Below are 25,841 nucleotides of genomic sequence, written 5' to 3' on the forward strand. Positions count from 1 at the left end.
CGTAAATGTATAAACAACATTTTCCACACTTTTAGGAAATGTTGCCTCATTAAAATATCATTAAATATGTTAAATAAATACCATGCACTGTGCTGTGTTTTAACTTTTCTGTTTTTCCTGTTTGCCCCTGTAAAGCTGCTTTGAAACAATACACATTGTGAAAAGCGCTATATAAATAAACTTGAATTGAACTTGAATTAAATCTTAAGGATTGGGTATGTACCTGGTGGAATATTTCATCCTGGCAAAACAGTACATATTCCAGGTCACATGCAAAACAAAAAAACTGAAGAGAATACTGCACAATAGACAATAAACAAATTGAGAGAACAAATGTGTATTTTGTCACATCTTTGCCAAGACACGATTGAATGATGACTAATGTTTGTCCTTCAGGATTGAAACATCTAGTAAAGCATCCTACACTTTAACAGGGTGGATTTCAGTCTAGATTTAAAAGCAGATTATTAAGATTCATTATTGCAATTAAGTAACGAAGGTCTCTGGTGACTTCTTACAATAAAAGCTAAGATAACCTAAATTAGAGTGCTGCTTATGAGCTAGATATGTTTTCGAATAATGGTCTCGCAGTGTCATATATCCATCTTTATGTCAGGGTGGAGATGCTTCATTGCCAAACACGTCAGTATGATATTATGAATAATATGTCAAAGGCAGAGTGCCCATATAATGTTTTTATTCGTTTTTATTCATTTGTGACAATGAATAGTGCGATTTAAGCCAGCATGTCACATCCAAAAGTGAAGACAATGGCTGGGACTCCAAAAATTTTAATTTAGAGAAGAAGCAAAATGTAAATCTGTGGATCATTGTGCTCTCTCTGTAATTAAATTCTTCTGGAATACATTTCATGCTCCATGGGTGGAGAAAGCATACCATCATCCTACTTAAAGCCAAAAAGGATCTTTAAGATATTGCTTAAAAAAAACATTGAGTAGTAAAACTGTTCTTTTTGAAGTAATGCAGAAGAAAGATTTTGCTAAAAATGCGCCAAGACCTAGAAACACAACAGAGACAAAGCCACATTTCAGTATTTAGGTTTACATTTAAGGAAATATGTTCAACTTTGACACACCAAAAGATATTTTTTTGTTTCTATAAGTACTTTTTAAATCAAAACTTTCCTAAGATATTGAATGTAACAATAGTATCCCTTTTATATTCAAATATAATAACTTAAAGATTCATTTAAAAAATGAAACACTTTTAGTATAACAAAGATAATGCCACTTACCCAACAAAAAATAATGATTTCCTTTTTTTCCTTTCATTCCATCCCCATTTTAAGCAAATTTAAATAACTTGAACCACTAAAATATATACCACACTAGTTCTACCACAAGATGGCAGTGCTTTCATGTCTAAATGTGTAAGGTCCTCCACTGTGGGACGAAAGATTTGATAGACGAGCACTTTGACGCTTCCTCAAAATGTGAGTATGTGTTACTATGTAGGTTATTTTATTATTTCACCTATTTTTGTAAAGACCTTTGAGCTGTGTGAAATAAATGGACAGTGTTTTCTCTATGTTGTTCTTTGAATAAAATGTAAACAACAGTTAGGCTTATAATTTTACTAACCAATATTATATACAAGTACAAACAAAAGGAGGTTGGAAAAAAAGAATTATTTAGACCGAGACAATTTACCAAAATGAATCGAATACATTGAACATTAATAATACATTTCTATTTTAAGTAAACAAATATTCACAAATAGATAATAAACACAAATGATATTCACAGTCACGCTTCAATTCAGTGGTTTTATAATGACATCATTTTCTTCAGCAACAGTTATTCATTACATGTACATATTAAATTCATGTCAAGATTCTCTTTTTATGTTTTAAGTACAGTGCGTATAAAGAGGCAGAAAGACAGTGCGCATGCGTGCGCCCCAAGCTTTGTTTGTAAAGTGCCGATCAAAACAGTGCAGCAGTAGACGGCTTGGAGCTCCAACAGTCAACACTGACTGACATTCTCTCAATCTTACATAGTCCTTTCAAAAAAGTCCTTTATAAAGATCAGTGCGGGTCACTTCTTTTAAACAACTCTGTAATGTTTTAAAATGACACAATGACGGCGACTAGACGAAGGTAGCAGTACCGAACATGACCAAAACGGCAGATTGTTTGGGTGAACGGCGGCTCATGGGAAGCGACAGACGGGTCCAGTTTTCCTACAGATACACAGACAGATTACTGACATCCTGATAGCACCTGTGGCTTTAACATTAGAGTTTTACACAAGTATACGCGATGGAAAGCCTCGGAAAGTTCGAGTTCAACAGGAAAGACTTGATAGGACACGGCGCTTTCGCGGTGGTGTTTCGAGGAAGACACAAAAAGGTAAAAATGTATCTCATATTTATCTCGAAGAAATACTGCGTGGCGTCACACACACGTCATCATCTTCTTCACGTCAGTCTTGTTGAAAAGTGTCTGCCTATCCACAGAAACATGACTTTGAAGTGGCTGTGAAATGCATCAACAAGAAAAATCTCGCCAAATCACAGTCGCTCTTAGGAAAAGAGATCAAGATATTAAAGGTGAGGTTATTCATTTTGCGTTATTGACTCATGTTTAAAGCGCGCGGTGATAAACTTGTGTTGTTGTTTTTTCAGGAGCTCAAACACGAGAACATCGTCAGTTTATTGGACTTTCAGGTATGCTTATGCTCTCTGTTATGATCTCAGACGTGTTTAGTTACTAAAATGTTTTCTGGGGTTGAAAATGATATTTACTTCTGGAACATCGCATGGCTCAGTGTTGACATTATGGGAGCAGTTCCCTGCATCTGATTGGTCGGGTGTTTAAACTCCGCCCTCTGATGCGTCGAGAAGGCTTAGCGATGATAAACTGAAGCAATGACTCAGAGTGACTAATGATTTCATTTTGCATCGTCTTGCATCAGGGAAAACATTCGCAATATCGTTCAAAACGGTCTCAAAAGCATCTTGGATGTGCCTTGTGCTTTAATAAACGCAAAAACAGATAAACAGAGGAAAACTGTGAGAAACAAAGACAGTCACACAACAGGTGTCCATTGTAATACACCTGACACCTGTTCCTGCATTAGTCAGCACCTGCCAGGCCAGCACACTCTTTAATCGACTGTCTCCATCATTTGCATAAAGAACAGACTGTCTGATGTAGGATATCAGTGTTTATTAATGAATTTAGGAATTTAGGCAGTCCGGCTGTTCATCTGATGACAGATGGCTGTCTCAGGTGTGGGACGGTGATCGCCTAGAGATTAACAGCAAGTCTAACAGGTTTACTTCCAATTGTTGGCAGTTGTAGACCGTAAGTGAAATGTAAAGGATGATTTGATCTCTTTTAATGTCATACCAGGTTCAAAATATTGAAGTTAAAAATAGTCAATTATTAGTGACATTAAACACAATAGTAATTTAAAATGATTTAGTAGACTAGTATTAAGATTAGCAAGAAAGGTCGGGTGTATGAAATTTAGCAGGATCTAGTGGTAAGGTTGCGAATTCGCTCCACCCCTCCCTTTCAAAGCATTACGGTGGCTGACACAGAACTAAGAAGTCGTCACGTTTTCACTTCTTTGCCGAAGGAGATAACGTATTTATGAAATGCTGTCTTTAGGGCAGTTTGTCCGTTTAGACAAGACATAGTTAGCCTATGTACTATATTGCATTTCTGTCAAAAGAGCCTCAAAAGAATGACAACTTTAAAGGTCCCATTACCCGCGATCCCATTTTTCAATCTTTAGTTAGTATGTGATGTTGCTGTTAGAGCATAAACAATACCTGCAAAATGATAAAGCTCAAAGTTCCAAGTGCTAAGCGAGATGTTGTTGTATATTATTCTTTAACTGAATTCGCTTTTCAAGGACTATAGAGAATGGCTGGAATCGGACTACAGCCCTCTACTTCCTGGGTATATGATGTCACTATTCCGAGTGCTTTCAATAACCTCCGCTCAAAGGAATACGCGTGAGGCCTTCCTTGGAGAAGTGGAAGAGTAGAGTAGTGTTTGGTTATCAGAGATTGTAAACATTTGACTGAGCTACGCGCTAAACTTTCCCTTTCATCACAGTCCTGCAGCTTGTAATAAGAATTCAGTTACACACATTCTAAGATAACCAACGGTCAAATAAAAGCTTTCATGACTTTAACATCGGCTGTGTAATACACTGATATTGTGTGCGCATACCTCTTAAACACTTCTATAAAACGTCCTTTGAAGTCCTGCTTGCAAATGTCTTCTGGTCAATCTTCTTTTTTTATTATCCAACACGGGTTGAATATAAAAAAGCAAAACTAACACCTCTGTTATTAGTGTTATGTTATATAACCAGTCTGATGGCATTCGGTCCCAGTGTCATTTCACTCGCTTATTGTAAGGAAAAACTTTTGCGATCTCTAACAAAGACTGACGTTTGCACATGCACTAGCAAACCTCTGTTACACTTCGACCGATCCGTATGTTTTTAATTGATAAAGTGAAGTTGATGTCATTGTTACTGTTTATTGCTAAAAGCCAAAGTTTATGAACACACGTGCACTGAGAGGGGGACCGACCAATCACAAGCGTTTCGGAAGGAGGGACTTTATATAGACGGGAAGAAATCCCGTCGTTTTCTGAGAGGAGGGACAGCGGTGAATAATAGACTTGAAATATGTGAAAAATAAAGTTTTTTTTTTTAAATATGAACATCCATTGTTAAACACCCCAAAAACATATTCAATGCCTCAAAAACGGCAAAGAATGGCTCCTTTAAATTCGATACAAAATAAGTACTTTTGACGTTGTGATGCAAGACATCCTCTGTTCTAGTCAAGCATGGTGCTTTCACGTTTTTTAATATGATCAGCCACGAAGGAAAGGAAATACAATATGGTGGCTGCTGTGTCTTAAAACTTTAGTGGCAGCACCTCTTACCACAGCATCTTCAAAGAATGAACTCACAATGAGTGCACATGAATAATCTATACCCGGCCCATCATATTTCACATGCTGTTAGGGGTGTCACATGAGGATGTAATCTGCTGGAACCTGGCATCAAAGCACCACCCCCTTTGTCTCTAGTGTCAGTCTAATCGACAGACACTTTTATACAAATCTAATTGAGCAATATGTGCTTTAATCTACATTCGAGAACCTCTTAGACTTAATGTCTATCATTGGGTTCTGTACCTGTGTCAGTCAGACAGCTGAGCAGACAGATGTCACGCATTGGATTCACCTGACTGCACAACACGCAGCAGGTGGCTGACAAGAAAATGACGCTTAGTCAGTGAAACCCAACTCTTTTACGCCTGCATGGAAATCGTTTGAGACCAACCTTCAAACAGCTTTAAATTAAACTTCATCTTTTAAAATGTTCAGGAAAATCAAATGACAGATTTTTGTCCGTACTTGGTCTCTTGTTCTGAAACATGGTACCTATGTATTGTATGTTGATGACATAATGTTTTGAGGGTTGTTACCATGGCACGGCAAATATGTATTTTGCTCTGTGTGAGGTCTTAAGCCTCGCCATTGCCTTCATTCAGTTTACTTTACATTACATCACACAGACTGGATTCATTTCTTGTGTGACTTGAGTACACAAACACGCACAGAAGCAGCCAAGAGCACAATAATTGTAACATGCACTTATAACATTAGCGGTTACTCAATTTTGGAATCCATTGTGTTGATTTTTCTCACAAAAACAGGTCTTTGGAACATGTGATATTTTGCATAAATATGCAGTCGCAGAAAGAAAGTGCTTTTGTCACGCTGGTGGATGGAGTGATTTGGTATCAGTCAGCTGTGGGTTATGACACCTGTTTTTCTCCTGACTGTGGTAACATATGGAAATTGGCCAAATGGGATTGTTGCACACTCTCTGGACCGTGTAAACGACGGTTTCACGCTGGTTCTCCATTTATCAAAGTTTGCACATAGATTTATTTGACATTTAGATTGAAATTTTGAACCAACCTAAACCTCACAGAAAAACATTAGAATTATACAATGTGTGCTAAGTTTATTTAAATATGTTGTAGAAGAAATGTAATAACTAAGCGATCCTAGTCTAGACATTGATAAGTAATACAAATTGTGTAATGGGTTCAAATGTAGCTAATTAAAATGTATCTTAAATTGGCTGCCTGTCCGTCACAGAATCGACTTTAAAATTCTCCTATTTGTTTACAAATCCTTGAATAATCTTGCCCAGTTTACCTTGCCCAACTACTCCGTAGTCACACCCCTTCTAGATGCCTGTGGTCTGGCGCCCAGGCTTTACTGGCCGTTCCCCAGGCGAGGCTTAAAAGTAGAGGGGAGCGCACGCTTGCACGTTTGCCCCGTCTCTGGAAATCTCTCCCCTTAGAGATCAGATTTAGAGATTAAATCTCTGTTTAAATGTCATTTGTTCGCCTTAGCTTTTAGGTTATGGACTACTTTTAATGGTTTTATGATTTTATTTTCATTCCTATTTTAAGTGTGTGTGTTATGTTTTATGCCCTGTCTGTTAAGCACTTTGGTCAGTCTAGTGGCTGCCGTAAGGTGCTATACAAATAAAATGAACTCAAACTAATTATATGAATTATATGTAGGCCTATACAAATGAATTTAGGTCTATACAAATTGTATCTTTGCTGATTTTAGAAATTGCACAGTTTGCAAAGATCTTGCTGTGCATGCATCTTTAGAGAGTCTAAGAGTTTGAAGGAGAGAGATGATCGGTTATACAGATGAGAGTGTATTGAAAGCCTCTATAAGGAAATAGATTAAGCACTTTTCATGCTAATAGTACAAATAGGTAAGAACACATTTATGTTTACATGCACCTGTTCTGAATCATTTTGCATGGTTTTATGTATTCTATGCATACAATTATGAAATTATTACTGACATCGATCGTGATTTGTAGTACGTACTTGTTATTCCTTTTACACAAGCTCATTCATAAAGGCTTCGGTCATTGGTGTATGGTGAGTCACTGTAAAGGTTGTGCTGACCTGTCAACGTTTTTCAAGATGCTGAAGCATTCATACCACTTTAATTATATGCCGTGCCAAAAGTCATCATCTGTGTTGTTGGGTGTTTCATGCATGCAGTAAATCACGTTTTTCTAATTATTCATCATTCATCTGTTTTTGTTGGTAGGAAATTTCAGGATGTGTCTATCTCGTCATGGAGGTGAGTCCAGATGGCACACTTCACCTCTCACATGCCAACTGTAAACTCAAAATAAACCTGGTGTGGAATAAATAGCATTTTTTTAAAGGTCAAATTTAACACACACTTTCAGGATAACCTTACGCTAAGCTTAGTTTGCGCTATTGTGTGATTGTTTTCAGCATGAAGCCATTTGAAGGCCTCATTGATGAAGGTTTGATTTGTTTTTACTGTTAAAATCATAGTGTTTTTGTATGTCTTACAGTATTGCAATGGAGGAGACCTAGCTGAGTATTTACACTGTAAGTACATAAGCCTCATGTGAACATTGACAGTGCATTTGTTTTTACATTAACAATGTGTGAGTGACAGCAGATAATGGTCTACTTTATGAATTGTATGATGAACATATGATAAACGAAAAAATTTATTCTGGATTAACCAGTTGAATGAAGATTGTCTCTTTGTACAAACATTGTGTAGCAATTCTCCATAAAAGGAAGGAAGGAGGCGGGAACCGGCAAACATTTAAACATTTAATAAAGTAATATAACAGCCGGCGGCCCCTCACGGACGACCGCCGGCGAACAAAACATAATATAAATACAAACATAACATAAGTTCGGGCCCGGTCCTCTCTCTTCGACGGTCCGGTCGCTCGTTCCTTTTATATGCTCCCATCTCCTACGTGATTCGAGGCCGGTGTGCGCACAGCTGGCGCTTATTCACAATTACTCACCGGACTCGAACCACGGTCTCGCCCCGCCTACTCTAATACACAATGTTAGATGAATGATGTTTTGATTCTAAGGGAGTGCAGAAATGACACATTTCTTAGTTACATCCCCATTAACATCTATTCACACTTTCAGTTACACTATAAACATTAAATTCCTGATTTAAATGCAGTTACACTTTATATTAAGGTACACAAATTCAGTATTAACTACTTGCTTATTAACATGCTTATTGGTTGAAAATGTGTATGTATTAAGCACATATTAATGCCTTATTCTGCATTAATATGTGCGTGCCTGACCCCCAGATAACTTCCAGTATGTGTTTGGCTAGTATCTAATTACATAACTATTTATATTTAACTTAATTTATGTAAACAAATATTTATATTCTTTTATTGAATAATAATTGTATTAAATAAGCGATTTGTTGAATGGGTCCTGTAGTTTTGTCGCGTTTAAATAAACCGTATGGTACATCTAGCGGTTGAGCTTGGTTACGTAGTCTAAATTCTAAATATTGGAGACTTAAGTTTAGCCGAGTAACGGTTCTTATCGGTTTCCTTTGATTGTTGTCAGAAATAATCTACAGGGACTTTATTGTTTATGAATGTGTACCAGAAATAAATTGGGGTCACAAAACTGTGCATTCCCAGTCACGTTGTTGTTAAGATGAAACCGTCTATTATCAGTAATTACAAGTATATTGAGGCAAAGTAAGGTCAAAACTTCTTTAAAGGTCCAATTCTCGCTACTATCAAACCATTATCTACGACTTTTGTTAACTTAGTTAATTTGTTGCTTATTAATAGTTAGTATGATAGTTATAGATGAATATGTGCTTTATAAGTACAAATAAACAGCCAATATTCTAATCATATATTTGCTTTTAAGCAACTTGTTAATAGTGAGAATAGGTCCCTATACTAAAGTGTTACCTCTAAAGATTACTACTTGCTTATTATTATAAAAATCTACAAGTTTCCAATAATGACATTACCCAATTCGACATTGCTCAAAGGAACAACACGGTTTGTTTTTCAACAGTGTTTGTTGACAGGAACAATACATTTCCTTGTCCAGCTAAAGTTATGTAATTGTTTCTATGTAATGTAGTACAATAAATGCAGTCAGTTGGATAAATTCATTTGGCACACTTTTGTTGATTTATGACTTTTTCTAGAAGGCAAAAAAACATGTTTTACTTCCACATTGAACTAAATCTGGACTTGGACTCGGTCTGCAAGAGATACATTTACCTAATAAACAACTTGCCTGAGAGTTCCTTAGAAAGCCAATTCAGGAGCTCTGAGAACAGCTTCACACATGTGCTACCATAAATAGAGCCTCACTGGAAGAGATCTCATCCAAACACACACCCCTAAACCAAACCACCACAGAAAACTTCTGGCATTTTTTTCTTTTAAAAAAGTAATCATTTTAAATGTTTTTTAAGCAATTGAGTTTATGAGGACACAGGAAAGTGTTTACGTTTTTATACACATGTCATTACACAGATTTGTGTCCTCGTAAACCATGCACACACACACACAATCCATAGATTTCAATTGATTTTATATCAGGTTTATGATATATTCCATCCCCTACCCCAACACCTAAAACTAATACTCACACAAACCTTTCTGCACTTTTAAATTGTCAACAAATCTAATGCTCTAATGCTGGTTTCCTTATTTGGACCTAAAATATTAGATGATACCAGTACACACACTTCAGTGTTAAACTAAGCCTTTGTCCCATCATAAAGTTTCCAGCCCTGTTTACATTGTCTGCACTGACTGGCCTATTTAAGCACTCATACTGCTAGCGTTTACCAGCTGATCGTACTTGTGGTCTTTGTTTGACCCTCACCGTTCACCACAGACTGCTGGTACCGCTCGCCTTGGCAAAACACCAAGAGCCCCTGCTGAAAATCAACCCACACCCTGACCTCATCCACCTGTCAGACTGCTGTCCACCCTATCATGCAGTGGAAAAACACAGGGGCTTAAAATAAAACTGCATCAAACTAGCATGTTTTAGTGGGGAAGGGAGGGGTCAAGGGTTGTGAAGGTTGGCAGCTGTTGGGTTTTGTATTAATGCCGTGTATATAGTGATCTAAATGTTCTCATTATAATAATCATTATTGTAATTTCCAGTTTTTCTTTATAAATCCTGTTTCACTTTAATGTTGCTGTTTGCCAAAAGCACGCCTTGATCCTTCTTCCTCTTTTATCCTTTTCTCCAAAGCTAAAGGGTCTCTAAGCGAGGACACAATCCGTGTGTTACTTCAGCAGCTAGCGGGAGCCATGAGCATTTTAAGGAGTAAAGGCATCATCCACCGCGACCTGAAGCCTCAAAACATCCTCCTCTCCTACAACACGGGTCGCAGGGCCAATCCCAACAACATCTGCATCAAACTGGGTCAGTTTCTAATGCCGAGACCCCTGTATCTAAACCTAGTGTGTGAATTTCTGGATCCGTTTTGGACAGGGTGTATTTTTGTTGTTGTGTTAGCTCACGTGGTGGTGCGGTTCTGTTTTGTGTGCTCTTAGTGATAATCAGAGTCTTTGAGTCACTACACAGCTGTGTAAAGTCACTAAACATTCCTGTGTCTGCTACCAAATAAGTTCCTAAACGCAGTCATTACTTTAAACTGATTTTCTCTCTGTTTAGCTGATTTTGGCTTCGCACGCTATCTGCAAGGTGACACAATGGCTGCCACGCTCTGTGGCTCTCCGATGTATATGGTGAGCGCCTACAAACATATTCAAAGTGGTCCTTACGTTGTAGGACATTACATTTAAACACCACTTGTTCCCAGAAAAAGAGGGAGGTTACCCAAGTCACTGCCATGTTTGAGAATTAACTTCTAGGTATTTTTAAAAATGTATGACATACTTAAGATGTTTTTGAGGAATTGCAGCAAAATTAGATCTAATGGCCGGGTTGATAGTTGGCTATTTTTAGAGTTTACATTTACATTTAGTCATTTAGCAGAATCTTTTATCCAAAGCGACTTACAAAGAGTTAGGGAGCAACAAGCGATAGGTCATATAGATATAGAGTTACTACATTAGTCATTACCTGTCAAAATAAAACTGCATTTAACCACCATGTAATATAAAATAATAATTATTATCTCAACTTCATTATAAAAATAACAATAGCAAATGTTGTATAAATAATGTTTCATATTTTATATTTTACTGAACCCTTGTTGATAGAGTCAAAAGTCTATGAAAAAATATAAAAAAGGGAAATAAACATGTGTTATGGATGTGACAAAAAAAGGATGCGGTTTTTGGGAGACGATTAACTTAGATTCTGTATAATAAAATGCACAATCCTGAAGCAATAATACCCAATGAATGGAGAAGGGATGCCTCTTTATATAAAATGAAATAGTTACTTTATATTAATTTTCTTATGTCCATTTAGGAGGAATATGTAGTGTTATGGATGTGACAATCCTGAAAATGGCACTTTCCTGACTATGAAGAATCATGCACTAAAAATAAATTAATGCTTTACAGATTTGAAGAGAGATCTCAGATGGTTATTTCAACCACCAAATGTTAAAATTTTGGTAAAAACAAAAATGATTTGTGGTTAGGTTTATGTTTTCACGGAATTGCCCACATGTATCTCAGGTGCTATAACTATCTTTTTTTATCTTTTTCAGTTTATTAATATCATTATTTATGTTTATTTAATTGTGTTATTAATAACTTTTATCATTAATAAAACATTTTTGTCATTTTTGTTTTCAGTTTGTTGTTATTATTATTATATATTCATTTTTTTATTGATTTGGTTATGTGCTTTTGTCATTTTATTATTATTTTGTTGCTTTATAAGTTATATTTATATTTATTTAATTTTTACATTTCAGTTATGTTTAGTTAATCATTTTCAGCTAAAACTTAACAGAAATATTTTAGCAAACTCTTCGCCTTGTTAATTATATATTTTCAAATACTTCACAGGCTCCTGAGGTCATCATGTCACAGAATTACGATGCCAAAGCTGATCTGTGGAGTGTAGGGACCATCGTTTTCCAGTGTTTGACTGGAAAAGCCCCTTTTAAGGTCTGTAACATGCATGCTCACACACACACACACACACGTGCATGCTGCAGTAATACATTTATATGGTTAAACATGTAGTCAATGCACTGCCTATTTACACTGTATAAATTGATTTAAAGGCCTGGTTCATGAAGAATGTGTTTTTAAGCAATGGCGAAGTTAGACACACAAGCACAGAAAATAGAGTTATTTAGACAAAATGCATGAAATAGCACACAGAGTTGGTTTCTGTTGCATCAATCCTGAACATTCTGGGATCATTCTCACCATTGTGTAACAGGCTGGCACCCGTGGTTATTTATGGCCTGCAAAACAGGTGACATCTCCTCGGCTTCTCTCTGATAAACACAACCATGTGTCTGTGACCAAACACAGCACTGGATGTATTCATAAACACTGATTAACTCATAAACAAACGTATTTCATTGTCATTTGGTGGCATATTTTGGGTTTCACTGTCATCAAAATTAACACCGGGTTAATAATGGTACAAATGTGGTTTAATGTTTTTTGACAGATTGAGTACCATTTGAATAATCATAGTTTTACTACAACTACAAATATTAATCTATGGTTACTGTAGTAAAACCGTGGATTAATGTGTCGTAAACACTAGATTATTGAAAAAAAAACTTTGTTTACTGTATTTTAACCATCAAACCATTTTTGTAAAGGCAGAAGGAAGGGTGATCACATTACAAAACACACATTTATTTTTGCGCAACACTTCCGCTAAATATTGCCACAGGGTGTTCATTGACACGGAATTGCAATTCTCAATAAGGAATGTTTGTAATTCTTTTAAGGTGGCTTTGTATATTATTAAGGTCCTTCAGCTAATCCTTTGACCAGCTGTTGATGTCCACAGGTCTGATTTGTGGGTGACCTCAGATCAGACGGTACCAGACAGCTGTGAACTCAGTCTTATCATTTGTATTTTTAGCTTTCAGAATCTGTATTAATTAGGAATCCCTGACTCTCCTTAAATGTTGTGGCGTTCTCATGGGTCATTGAGTTTGTTAAGTACTCAACTCTCATATAACCTTTGAGTTCATATCGTCCTGCATGGAAATAGTAGACGTTTTAGTGCTTGTTCATCACAGCTATTGGACGCCTTGTTGGTTTTCCATGAAGGCTCTAAACTAACGTTTAACTTCAGACCCCGAGTGCATGTTTACATGCCAAACAGCCCGAGTTAACAATGAGGAATGTTGCTGGAACATCAATGTTGTGCAGTAGATTCCTCACCACAGACTGCAATGAGCAGATGACAGTCTAAACATGTGTTACATGTAATTATCAGAATGTTTGTAGTTTTACACTTTGTAAGTGAACCAACTATGTCAAACTACAATAAACAAACAGCTGACACAATGCTGAGTTGTGGGAGGCTGCTCAGGTTTTTGCCATGGGATGTTTGGGGGTTTGTTACAGGAAAGACATTAAAAAGGTATCTGTGTCATTCTGGTCTAGGATATCACTCAAGACTATTTTATTCACTTATTTAATTCATTGTTTAAAGAAGTAGTTCACCGAAATATGAAAAGTACTCCATAATTTACTCATCCTGGCTATACATGGCTTCACCGAATTCTATAACATGTTTATTTTTTTATCATTTTAATAAATTTACATAATTATATTATTGTTTTTTCATCAATTTGTTGGATTTTATTGTATAGTAGTTCAATTAAATAAACAATTTGTTGAATGGGTCGGGTAAATTTGTCGCAGTTCTTCTACTGGTAACCCAAAATAATACTGGCTAGACATACATTTAACTCGCTTTTTAATGTCTTTTACTTTTTAATGTCTTTTGCTTGTTATCAGAAATAATCTACGGGGACTCTATTCTTTGTGGATGTGTACCGGAAGTTTTGGCCTCAAAAGTAACGGTTGTTTATGTTGCTGCTTTGAAACCATTTATATAAGACACTCTTTTTCACACAAATACTAGTGTAATACAAGTAATATCCTGGATTTGTAATGTCATGGTGTCCAAATTTTCGTATTTCGGAAAGTTTCGTCTCGACACATCTCATGAGACTCGCATCATATTTGAACTCAACCACATTTGAAGCTCAAAAAATTATAAAATATCAATTTTCTTTCACAAATGCATCATTTCACTTCCAAGCAAACCCTTTTTTAACGATCAGATCCCTGATGTGTTTTTCTCCTTTAGTCACAGTCAGTGTTATTCTTGTTCCCCAGGCGAGTACTCCCCAGGAACTGTGCCAGTTCTATGAAAGAAACCAGAGCCTGAATCCCAGGTAAGTGACACTGAGGACAGTATATTAGTCATCAACCAACATGATCCGCTGTAGTGCAAATGATACTGGCTGAAAGGTCTAGAGTGTTACGGTTATAGACGTGCACAGCCAGGTTTTTAGTTTTTGTGTATCGTTTTTTTGTGGTAAACATATTTGATTGTTTTTTTTTTATTGCACTTTATCAAAGGGTTAAATCACCCGAAAAAAAATCTGTCATTGTTCCAAATCTGTAAAACTTTCTTTGCTCTGCTGAACACAACGGAAGATCTCATCTCCCCATTACTCCCATAGTATTTATTCTATACCTACTATGGCAGTAAATGGGGATTGAGATCTGTTTGGTTACTGCCGTTCTTCCAAATATCTTCCTTTGAGTTCAGCAGAACAAAGAAATGTGTACAGGTTTGGAACAACCGGTTGGGGTGTAAATGATGATTTTTGGGTCGCTTTAAGGATACAACAGTAGAACTACTTTATTTTGCACTTTTCATTTCTACTTTCATCGTTCATGTTGTGTAAAAAAGATTTATTTACTTTTGCAATAATTGTAGTTGACCTATTCATGAGTTACATTTAGCCTCTCAACAACGGTCCAACGCACAAAAATACATTTATTTTGACACTGAATTATGTATATTTCTCTCAGAGTCTAACCATGCATCAAATTTGTTTTCTAAGTATTCCACGGGAAACTTCTAGTCACCTCAGGCATCTGCTGCACGGTTTGCTGCAGAGGAACCACAGAGAGCGCATGGACTTTGGTCAGTGGACACAAACTTAGATCACACGCTTTACTCTGTGAAAACTGACTCAAAACAAATATATTAATATTGACAAGATGCGCCACTGCCATTACAATGAATGGGGAGGAATGCAACGCTCAATATGGCCGCTCTAGTGCAGGAAGTGCCGATTTTCAGTGAAACGAGCCAGTCGTCTATCAATATTGACTGATGATTCTCTGGATCGGGGCTCTCGGGAGGTGCTTGTACAGTCAGGTTTAATTATTGATAGGAAATATGCTGTTTAAAATGGATTTTTGCCAGCGATTTAAAAAATATCTACCTCTGGGGACTTGCTATGATGTAAAAAACTGAGGCATTGCATACATGGTGGCCGAGTGCCACGACTTCCATAAAGGGACTTTGATAAAAAATTATAACCCATTAGAATAAAAAAACTGTTTTCTATTTCAGATGAGTTTTTTCACCATCCTTTCCTGGAAGCTAATTCATCTGTGAGGAAATGTAAGATGTGCCATTTCAATCTTCGAACGCATCTCATTTTACATTTTATGCAGAAATGTAATGACAAAAATGTTGTAAAACACATAAACAGAATCGCTTTGGTCACAATAAGCTTTATTCGTCTGTGTTAGCCTCTCCTGTGCCCATGCCCGTGTATCCCAGCACCAGCTCTTCAAGCAGTGGTTCTTCAACATCTCAACTCACTCCTACTCAGGTGACACATCATGCTTTCTTTTTTCTACTGGCCCCTAGGTAGACTATGCCATATAACCTAGTGTACACTAGACTTAGGTTCAGACTTTTGTCTTATCACCCTACCCTGGAATACCGTATAATGATAAATATATGATTTTTGCTTGACAGTATGACACTGAAACTCAGAAGCCCCTCCCACAGACTAACATAGGACAGTCTCCAGGTTCCTTGTTGAAGGAGTTGTCTTCATCGGAGTCTGATGACTTTGTCATGGTGCCTGCTCAGTTCACCAGTAAGTTGAAATCACACGAGTGTTGACCTACATTGTATTATGTAATAAGACAAACAGTGCATTTCTTCATCTAAATGAAGCATCTCTGATGTAATCCTTCTGTTCACTGGTGCAGGTGAACCAGTTAGCGCAGGAGGCCAGGAGAGTTTGATGCGCAGCGGGTGAGTGGATTTTTCAAATACGTTTGACTGATAAAGTGACAAGGGCCACACATGCACAGTGTATTGAGCTACAAACAACACATATATAGATGCTCTTCAACTTCAACCTGAACATTCACTAATATACTAAATATTTAATTTCCACTGTACGAATTCAGTTGATCTTTTTCGTATTCATTTCAACATTTCAATTTTTTGATGTGCCATCAGCCTTCTTATACATTTTTAAGATAACTGTACTGTAACTATACTGAGTATAATTGTGAGTCGTGGATTGTGTCCTGTTTTGACCCATTTGAGTCCCATTTATGGTTTTATTGTATTCATATTAGCTGCTGTTGAAAGTTTTGCTTAGTTGTGGTACATTTTGTTGTTGCATCGGTTTGTTTTTAAGTACTTTTTTTTGTGATTTTATGTGGATTTGGGGTTAGACACAACAACATTAACTGTAAAATGTTTCAACTGTGAGGTGAAGAACAGCTGCCAGAGTGAAAATGAGCAGAGAAAGTGGGAATTCTTGATTCACCTCGTGTCTATCTCTCTCTCTCTCTCTCTCTCTCACTCTCCATCTCTCTCCCTCCCTGTCTCTCTCTCTCAAGCCCTGTGGATTGTTGTGGCAGTAGCTACAGTCAGTCTGTGCCTGTTCCAGTGCCGACACAAAAACAAAACTACCGGAGGATGGAGCAGAACCTACAAGCATCTGACAGGTTGGCTGTATATCATTAGCTACGTTTACATGGACAATTGCAATCTGATTTAATGTCCAATCCAAATGAAAAAGTTCCATATAAAAACATCAATCAGATTAAAAATGCCCAAACCAATTGAGATTTCAGTCGTTTCTCTCTGGGATGTTATAAATTCATAAATGCATAAATATTTTCAAGTGAATGCTTCATGAGTTCTCTGTGTTGTTTTTCAGGACAGGAGCACCACTGTATCACTGCAGCTCCAGTGGATTTCCAACATGTGGAATAACTGAGGCTTCTCCAGAGTCAGGAGGATCCAGACCTTATCTACCCTTCCCACAGGGTAAAGAACACTAGATATGATCCGATTTGCATATTAGGATAATAGAGAAGAGACTAGAAGTGAGGTTTCAGAATTAACCATCCGTCTGAAATAACAGCTAAATTCCAGGGATTTAAGATATGTGCTTTTTAAAAGATAATTGTGTAATTGTTTAGCGGCATCAAGTGGTGAGGTTGTGGATGGCAACCAATGGCTCAGTCCACCCCTCCCTTTCGAAGCACTACGGTGGCTCTGACAGGACGAAGACGTTGTCGTGTAGATAGAAATAGCTCATTATAAAGTAATTTAAACACAACGCTTTATTATATAAGGTCTTTATTCACCTGTGAAGACATAGTTATGTATATTATATTGCATTTCTGTCAAAAGATCCTCCAAAAAATGAAACACTTGTTCTTTAATTTATGCAAAATATGATCAAGTAGATATTATTTATGGTCAATACATTTCCTCAAATAACAGATAACATCTTTAACTAGTCATCCTTTGTATATTTGGTGTGTCATGTTGAAAACGATGTTGTGATTTTTATCTTTCAGTGGGAACTTTTCCTAAAACACCCAATCAGCAAGAACCTGTTGGCAGTAGGACAGAGACAGATGCTACCAGTAAAATCCTGTTTCACATCATGTCATTTTCATTTTTATAATGCTTGTTTCAGATACCAGAGTCTTATCCTCTCTCTCTCTCTCTCTATCTCTCTCTGTCTCTCAGATGTGTGGCAAAAGCAGTGTAAGGTCTCTCCTCTTTTCACTGACCTTACAGCCAGGGAAACAACCCTGACCCACAGACACATTGGCCACTGGAACAGTCCAGACTATGTAGTGCACAGAGTGAGTAATTCGGGCACAACAGACCACAAATACAGTTTCTCCACCAAAAGCAATAGCTTATTCTCGCAACCCCGGTTCTCTGAAACATCGAGTGGAGAGATCCACCCATGGGAAGGGCATTCGTACCTGACCTTTGTAGAAGCGTCCAATTTCACCAAGTCTGGCTAGACAGAAGGTAAAGGAATGTAGCAATGAGGGGCTATGAAGACCCCACTGCTAAAACAGAATGTGCTACAAAGGTTTTGGTGACATCCAATCAGTAGTAACAAACGTATGGGGAGAAGCCCAGCTGGCAGAAGAGCAGATGTCCGGGGGTGAAAATCTAGCTAAAAAGCTAAAGCCCGATTCCAAGCCCAGGAAAATCACACTCTGACTGGGTGTAAAATTGCTTTTGTTCACATTCACCCTGAACAAGAGAGATGTGATGTGTGCAAGCACACGGCAGGTGTCCTGCAGCACTTTCTCTTTCGACATGGCTACGATGAGCCAATCATCTATTTATGTCAAAATCCACAGACCTAACACTCTCAGAGGAGCCAAACCAGCCTCCGCACACAGAAAAAAAGTCTGAGGGCTGAGTGAGAGCCCGAAAGGAAGGAGCGTGAATTCGTAACATATGCCTCGATAGGCGAAACAAAGAAACGTCCTGGGTAAATAAATGCGGATAAATGCTTATGTGGAAAAAAGCGCCTTTTAGATTGACCAATGTGAACCACTTTAAGAAGATGCCGCAGGAGCTTATAGGCAGCACAATGCAATGGCTGCAATTCTCAGGGTTCTCAAAGCCTCTTCTGCATGCTTGAGGCCCAAGCAAACTACACAGAATTCTTGAGAGACCTTAGCGGCGCAAAGAGCCCCACACGAGTTGCGGCAGATTTAGAGAGCGACATTATTGCGAGAAACCTGTAGGGGGCAGCCGTGGAAAGTTGAGCAATAAAATGTTTGTCACTGGGTTTTGCAAATATCTAACTAATATAAAGGTATTAAAAAGTGCTTTTCAACGTTGACAACACAGTATTTAATAATTTAAAAAAACAGCGAATTTAGATATCGGCACAGATGTAAGTTTTGGAAGGACAAGGACGGTATAAACTATTGTTCAAAACATTAAGGTTGTTTGGCTAAAATGTTTTTCATGATCCTTGAAAATGAAGGGAATGGAATAAGTTATGTAGAGGAAAATCTGTACCAACGTCAATTGTTCCTCCTTTTCTTATAGTTCGATTTTTTTTTTCTTCATAAAACGTTACTTTCGACCACACTTCATGTTTGTGTGTGGGTTAGGTTTCCACAATTTTAACCAACAAGAAGTATTAAAAGGATCTTGTCAATCAATGTTGATAATACAGTGTTTAATTATTAGAAAAATGCTGTTTTTTCAGTTTTGGAGAATGTTTCAGTTCGATGGTGACGGTGTTCATTTTTTCTTTATAAAACAAAAATTGTTTTTGACTGTTGACTTGAACTGAATAATGAAGAAAAAGCACCTATTATAATAGTTGAATGGATGACAACTTTAGTTAAGCAGCTCAGGAAAACCTCAAGAAGCTGGTTGATTAATTCCAAGAGAACATTTCCGCTTATTCTAGCCAAAGGGAGTATACTAAAGATGCTAAAAAGTTTTATTAGTTTATTAGGTTTTTTTTGTAGTCATAACAATTCACATAGTCACCGTAGTTTTGATAAGTTTAGTGTTATTCTAAAATGTGGAATAAACTAACAATGATTAGTGATCCTAAACTCTGTCCTAAATTAAAATCTATTGACTATTTAGAAGTGCTGATATAAACGCATTCTTGGCTATTGTGTATAGAACAAAAACAAATATTTTGTTGAAGCACTATTTATATTTGTCATTACTCTCCATTTCCTGTGATTCAGTGGGATTTGAATCAGCGCCCCAGTTCTTGTCAAGCTACGTCACCAGTTCAGAGAGGTCTGAAGGCTCGAAACAAAACCCTGTCTGACCTAAAGGAGTTGGTGCAGGGCCCCGCCGCTGGGCCCCGTGTGTCCCTGTTCAGGCCAGTGGAGAGAAGAGACACCATCAAAAGGTATTAGACACTGCAGCTTTAGTTCATGATGTTATGCAATGTCTTGTATTATCCCTATCATTGCATCACAATCATTCTTGACGCATTGGTGATAATAGATGAGATTTTATAATTGACACTTGACGTCATTGTGATACGTTTGCTGCAGGCTGAATATGTGAGTTTGTTTCGTAGGGCTGTGTGAGGTATTATAGTTGTGGGTCATTTGTTGTGCAGGTCAGTAAGTACGGGGCGTCTCTCAGATAAGCTGCTGAAGGCTGTGTTTGGACCTCAGCTAGACAGAGGCAGCTATGATAATTTATATGCTGACAGAGCCACGGACATCACAGGTATGAGCATGTACTAGATACATATGAAACAAACCAATTTTGCAGAAATTGAAAATGATATTTTGCCAGAAAATTATAACATGAACTAAATAAAATGTTAAAGGAAAAAATATTTTAGGAATACAATAAGTGTAATTGTTTAAATCTATCTTTCTAGCGCCCCCTTGTGGCAGTGATGGCACAGAACAGGGTTCATGCAGTCCTGCTGAAGCTGTCTTCACATTGGGCACTCCTGAATACGGACGAACACCTCCTCGCGCTATTCGACCAAGACGTTTCTCAGGTGAGAACTGCAAACCTTATTTTGCATGAGATGAGATATTTGCATGATATGTTTTATTGTAACTTTATTTGCTTATAAAGTGGGCACTCCCAGTCCGACAAGCCCTGGCTGGACCTTTGGCCACTTTCACGAGACCCACGGTTCACCTGACAGTCTGCGCTATGGTTACACAGATCCCGTGGCAACGAACCTGTGTGAGGGCGTGGCCTTTGTGCCACCTGAACTGCCGGAAGAGACACTGATGGAGGTAAAGGAACAGGGTTATACAATTATGTATGAAATTAAGCCAAAGTTAAAGTGACCTAAAAGTGTCATCATTTCTATTTATGAACACAAAACCAATGCAAGTGATTGGGTACTTCTGTTGTTCGATTACCAACATTCTTTAAAAAAAAAATGTATGCTGTTTCAAAAAATGTGATTCTGTTCAGTGAGGATCATGTGATGTAATTTTCTTCCTCTCTACAGGAGGGTCACACAGACTTGCTAAGCCAGCTGCGCTTCATTCTAGCTTTTACCCACTGCATCATGGAGTTCGCTAGAGAAAAGGATGCTGGGATTGATAAGAGCTTGGGACTTGATGCTTCATTTCTAGAGCAAAGCATCGTGGCTGACCAGATTAGCCAGCTGAGCCACGAATGGAGGTGTGTCTCTTAAGAAAACAGGCTGTTTGTGAAATGTATGACGATGATAAATAAAGTACACTGTTTGTGATGTGTGATATGTGTGTGTAGCTCTGCAGAGCAGCTGGTTCTCTATATGAAGAGTGCCGAGCTGCTGTCCTCTGCATTACACACAGCCAAGGATGGAATTAAAGAAGCAAAACTCTACCCATCAGTATCTGTAAAACAAGGTATAACACACACTTTCCACAATGGATTCAGGCTTAGCCAATAATAGTAGACTCCTTTTAATGTCTTGTATAATGCAGAACCTTATTGAGGAAGTTCACCCAAAAAATTTAATTCCGTCATGAATTACTCACCCTAAAGTTATACATTTCTTTGTTTGGTTGAATGCAAAGATATTTGGAAGAATGTTAGCAACTGAGATTTCTGGGGCACCATTGACTACATGTCACGATCCAAGTCCGTGTTTCCCCTGTGTTTGAGAACTTTTCTGTTACTTCCTGTCTATGTCATGTGTTTTGTAGTTCGTTGTAGTTTTTGGTGTTAATTAGTCTTCCCCAGTTGTGCCTCATCGTCTTGTTAAGTTCTCTGTATTAAAGTCCTTGTGTTTCAGTTGTCTAGTGTCAGTCGTTGTTTGATGTTGCTTTTGTATCCCCGTGGTTTGGGTTCCTTGGTTTGGGTTCCCGTCGTTCCGTGGTTCCGTGGTTCTTTGGTTCTTTGGTTACTTGGTTACTTGGTTTCTTGGTTCTTTGATTCTTTCATTGTTTTGTGTTTTTGTTTATTAAAAGTCTCAACTGCATGTGGATCGGCTGCTTTGCGTGCCTCCATTCTTACACTTCCGTAATAGGAAGTATTGTATCTTTTTTATATTTTGAAGAATTTAGGAAAACAAACACTTTCAATAGTGCTCCAGAAATCTCAGTTGCAATCCAAAAAAATAAAATTTGACAAGATTTTACTCACCTCAAAGCCATCCCAGGTTTAAATGACTGTCTTCTTTCAGCGGATCACAATCTGAGTTATATTGAATAATATCCTGGCTCTTCCTAGCTTGGTTATGGGAATGGATAAACACAGTTTTTGAAGCTCCAAAAATCGCATATATCTGTCTTAAAAGTTATTCATATGACTCCAGGGTTAATACATGTCTCATGACATAAAATGATAGATTTGTGAGAAAAAAATATTCATATTTTGAGCTAATTTAGTCACGTTTGGATGTAAACAAGATTATTCTCCCTCAAAATGGCCGCAGCAGGCTCTACAAATCATCATCTTTTGAATCACATTGGTTGTCGAGTCTGTGTGCGGCCATATTGATTGAGAACAGTGAAAATCTTGTACCAAAAGAAAGCTTTATTTTTGAAAATCCAATTTAGTCCACTTTTAATGTTATTAAATGTTAATACTTTAACACTCTCTCTCATGGACATGTCTCTCTTGATCTTTTGCAGTTGTTCGTAAGCTGAACGAGAAGTATAAAGACTGTGTCAGCTCCTGTCATTCCCTCACTGAGAAAGTGCAGTTGTTCTTCAGCAGCAAGCAAAGACTGATGGACCGCATGAGCAGCGTTACTGCAGAGAGACTCATCTACACACACACCATTCACATGGTACATCCAACACACACTCAAGTTAATTGCTACTGGCAAAAACATTAAGGAACATCATTTTCTTTTAGTATATTAAATCTAAATCTGTGATAAATGTGATCAGGTACAGACTGCTGCACTGGACGAGATGTTTCATCTTGGAGAAACGTCTGTCGAGAAATACCATAAGGCTTTACTGCTGATGGAGGGGTTGTCTTTAATCATTGCTGATACTGACGACCTAAACAATATTAACAAATGTGAGTATATTACACATAAACACGCTTGTTGGGTGGAGAGCTGAATGTTCATCTCATCTCAATGTGTGTTTATATACTGTGTCTGCAGGTAAACAGTGTATCGAGAGACGCCTCTCGTCCCTTCAGCCCAGAGTATGTGTGTGATACCCTCAGTCTTCGATGTGGACATTTGCTTTGCTGTGTTTAAACCATCCTCTGCAGCTCAGTTCATCTCAGTTGCCATTTGACATTTCACACAAGTAAAACTTACTCAAATGCACGAAATGAATAAAAAGGTGAGTAAAGACTGTATGGATCCTCATATGTATCGTCTTTATCAGTCCAATATGAACATTTAAGAAAAACACTATCTGTTTTATTCACTTTATAAACCAATGCCTGTTTTTGACTTCATGACATTTCTTTACTCTAAGTAGTATAACATTTAAGCCAGTGTTGAGCATCAGCCTGGATGCTTGCATGTTTTTGCATGATATCTGAAGGGAATTATCATTTGAAACCTGTAGTCAGCAATCATTTTTGTGAAACATCAGCTTGCAATGAACTGGCTGCTGTTAGTGTTACACTACAGATGTAACGTTCTAATGTGGCATTTGACCAAATTTGTGGCAAACCTTTGTAGACCTGCTGATAAAGACTTTCTGTTGTCATAGAGGTTGAAAAAATACTTGAGATTTGTAATGTTTGATTATTATACTGTTGTTCGCGTGGATGTAAAGTGAAGCACTTTATAAAACCATTTGCCTTCTGGATGCGGGAAAGAAACCACTTCAGAAAGACAAGTCTTTAATGCAACTGCTAATTTTTGTCGGATTAGCCCATGTATGTAGCAAATTGTAGCGTTTGTTTTTACTGTTAGCTGCTTTTGAATGTAAAAGCATGAATAACTGTATGACTGAAGCTGATGTTTTCACATTTGCTCCAGAATGACAGACCTGTGGGATGAAGTCATGGCTTGTCTGGTTGTTGTAGTGATTTAGTAGTGCCTATGATGTTTTTAGCGGATGAACATATTGGTTTTATTTTTACTCTGTAAAAAATCTCCTCTGACTTATACAGCATCAAACTTTCACAGTTGAATTGTGCTTTGAGAATACAGCTGATTTCAGCTCACTGGACGCTCAAAGCAAATGTGTGACTCACAATCAGATATACTAACATTTTCCTGTTATTTTTGCAAAAGTTTGCTCATTACTTGCACTATTTTTGCACCAACAATAGATTTATCAGAGCTTTCAGGATGATCAAAACTATTTTTATTACCATTAGCTTCTCTGATAATAACAAGGTTTCTTATCAAGATGTTTTAAGGCATTTCGTTTGAATTGTGTATAGTAAAATAAAACTTGAAACGTGATGTTAGACAAATTGAGAACAATGAACAATTTTCTATATTTGTTACAGTATTTATGATTTTTTTCTGTATTTTGGCTTTCAAAGAAGCCAAACCCAAAACCAGTGCAGAACTCATGTATGTGGTATGGATTTGTGTAATTTAATAAATTTATCTTGTATTTTTACTCGGTGTGTGGATTTCTTTCATGTGCACAATGGATAGCATAGATCAGTGGTTCCCAAATGGGGTTACGCGTACCCCCAGGGGTACTGCAGGGGTTACGTGAGAGAAACTGAAATTTAGGAATAAACAATGAAAATCAATAAAACAATGAAAACAATGAAAGTCAATAAATTATGATAGTATTATTGTGATATGAAATTAGGACTTCACAAATATACAAAAAAAAATGAATTCATAAATTAAAAACGCATTAAAATTTATACGATTTTTTTCAGCCCGGACTCTGAATCAGGAGCAGTGTCTAGGCGCGAAATAATGCAAGTTAAGAGAGGTTGCGGTTAAATGTAAAAAAAAATGATTTACATAGTTGCTTAAAGCTACATACAGAAATGTTTATAAGCAATAAACCTACTTGGGGGGCATCAGATATAATAACTGTCTGACTCTCGTTTCATTGTATTTTAATGCAAAATGTTGCAGTCTGGTCAAGGGGTACTTGGCTTGAAAAAATCATAAAAAGGTACTTAAGCAAAAAAAGTTTGAGAACCTCTGGCCTAGATAGAGTGATTGTGATGTTGAGAACATACTATATAAATTACTAATGAAACATTTATAAGACCCTCTCCCTCATGTTAGTTCAAACATTTCTTGATTAAAAAAACATATTTTGGTTTTGGTCATTATTGATTTTGAGATCAGAGCCACATGCCAAAACCCTTTTTTACAGAAGAAATTCCTACTGATAGATGTTTAACTGATGATGGTGAATAAATAATGACCTAACTTCCATTTATTTATTTTTTGTGAACCATTCGTTAAGAACCTCATGTTAAGACGTGAACATAAAAATACACTGCATTATTGTTTGATATTGTCATTAATGTAATTATTTATTTATTTACTCAGACTGATTATGTATATATTTGACTATGTAAACTTAAGAAAGCAGAGGGTTAAAAAAAGAATTACAATATAAAACGATAACCCTCTGCCTGAAAACCAGAGGAAGCAAAACCTACGGTTGCCCCGCCCTCTCCCACGCGATAGGCTCGTTTCTCCCATGCACTGATATGATTGGATACTAGCGCTGTCAGTTATACAGAGGTCACGCTCTCACTCGAGTGCTTCCGGGTACTCGGAGAAGAAAGAAAAA

General features: G+C 37.3%; 1 protein-coding gene across 1 annotated transcript; it reads left to right on the forward strand.

The window, feature by feature from the left end:
• The first annotated feature begins 1,932 nt into the window (after nucleotides 1–1,932).
• ulk1a (unc-51 like autophagy activating kinase 1a) lies at nucleotides 1,933–24,689 on the forward strand. Its single transcript, XM_056729951.1, has 27 exons — nucleotides 1,933–2,371; nucleotides 2,479–2,571; nucleotides 2,647–2,688; nucleotides 7,154–7,186; nucleotides 7,431–7,467; nucleotides 10,153–10,326; nucleotides 10,579–10,652; nucleotides 11,892–11,993; nucleotides 14,208–14,266; nucleotides 14,945–15,027; nucleotides 15,463–15,513; nucleotides 15,645–15,727; nucleotides 15,877–16,000; nucleotides 16,116–16,161; nucleotides 16,761–16,868; nucleotides 17,084–17,193; nucleotides 17,733–17,801; nucleotides 17,908–18,026; nucleotides 19,908–20,077; nucleotides 20,294–20,406; nucleotides 20,564–20,689; nucleotides 20,770–20,936; nucleotides 21,158–21,333; nucleotides 21,424–21,542; nucleotides 22,773–22,930; nucleotides 23,034–23,169; nucleotides 23,258–24,689. Exons 1-27 carry the CDS (start codon nucleotides 2,282–2,284, stop codon nucleotides 23,311–23,313), a joined length of 2,718 nt encoding a protein of 905 aa, XP_056585929.1. The 5' UTR covers nucleotides 1,933–2,281; the 3' UTR covers nucleotides 23,314–24,689.
• The last annotated feature ends 1,152 nt before the right edge of the window (nucleotides 24,690–25,841 follow it).

This window comes from Triplophysa dalaica, chromosome 18 (genome assembly GCF_015846415.1).
Source record: "Triplophysa dalaica isolate WHDGS20190420 chromosome 18, ASM1584641v1, whole genome shotgun sequence".
Lineage (NCBI taxonomy): Eukaryota > Metazoa > Chordata > Actinopteri > Cypriniformes > Nemacheilidae > Triplophysa > Triplophysa dalaica.

What these genes read in the sequence shown, in the direction of transcription:
- ulk1a (XM_056729951.1), top strand. Translation starts at nt 2,282, where the DNA reads ATGGAAAGCCTCGGAAAGTTCGAGTTCAACAGGAAAGACTTGATAGGA. An exon ending in AACCAGAGCCTGAATCCCAG is followed by an intron (nt 14,267 to 14,944) that starts GTAAGTGACACT and finishes TTGTTTTCTAAG; the next exon opens with TATTCCACGGGAAACTTCTA. An exon ending in CAGAGAGCGCATGGACTTTG is followed by an intron (nt 15,028 to 15,462) that starts GTCAGTGGACAC and finishes TTTCTATTTCAG; the next exon opens with ATGAGTTTTTTCACCATCCT.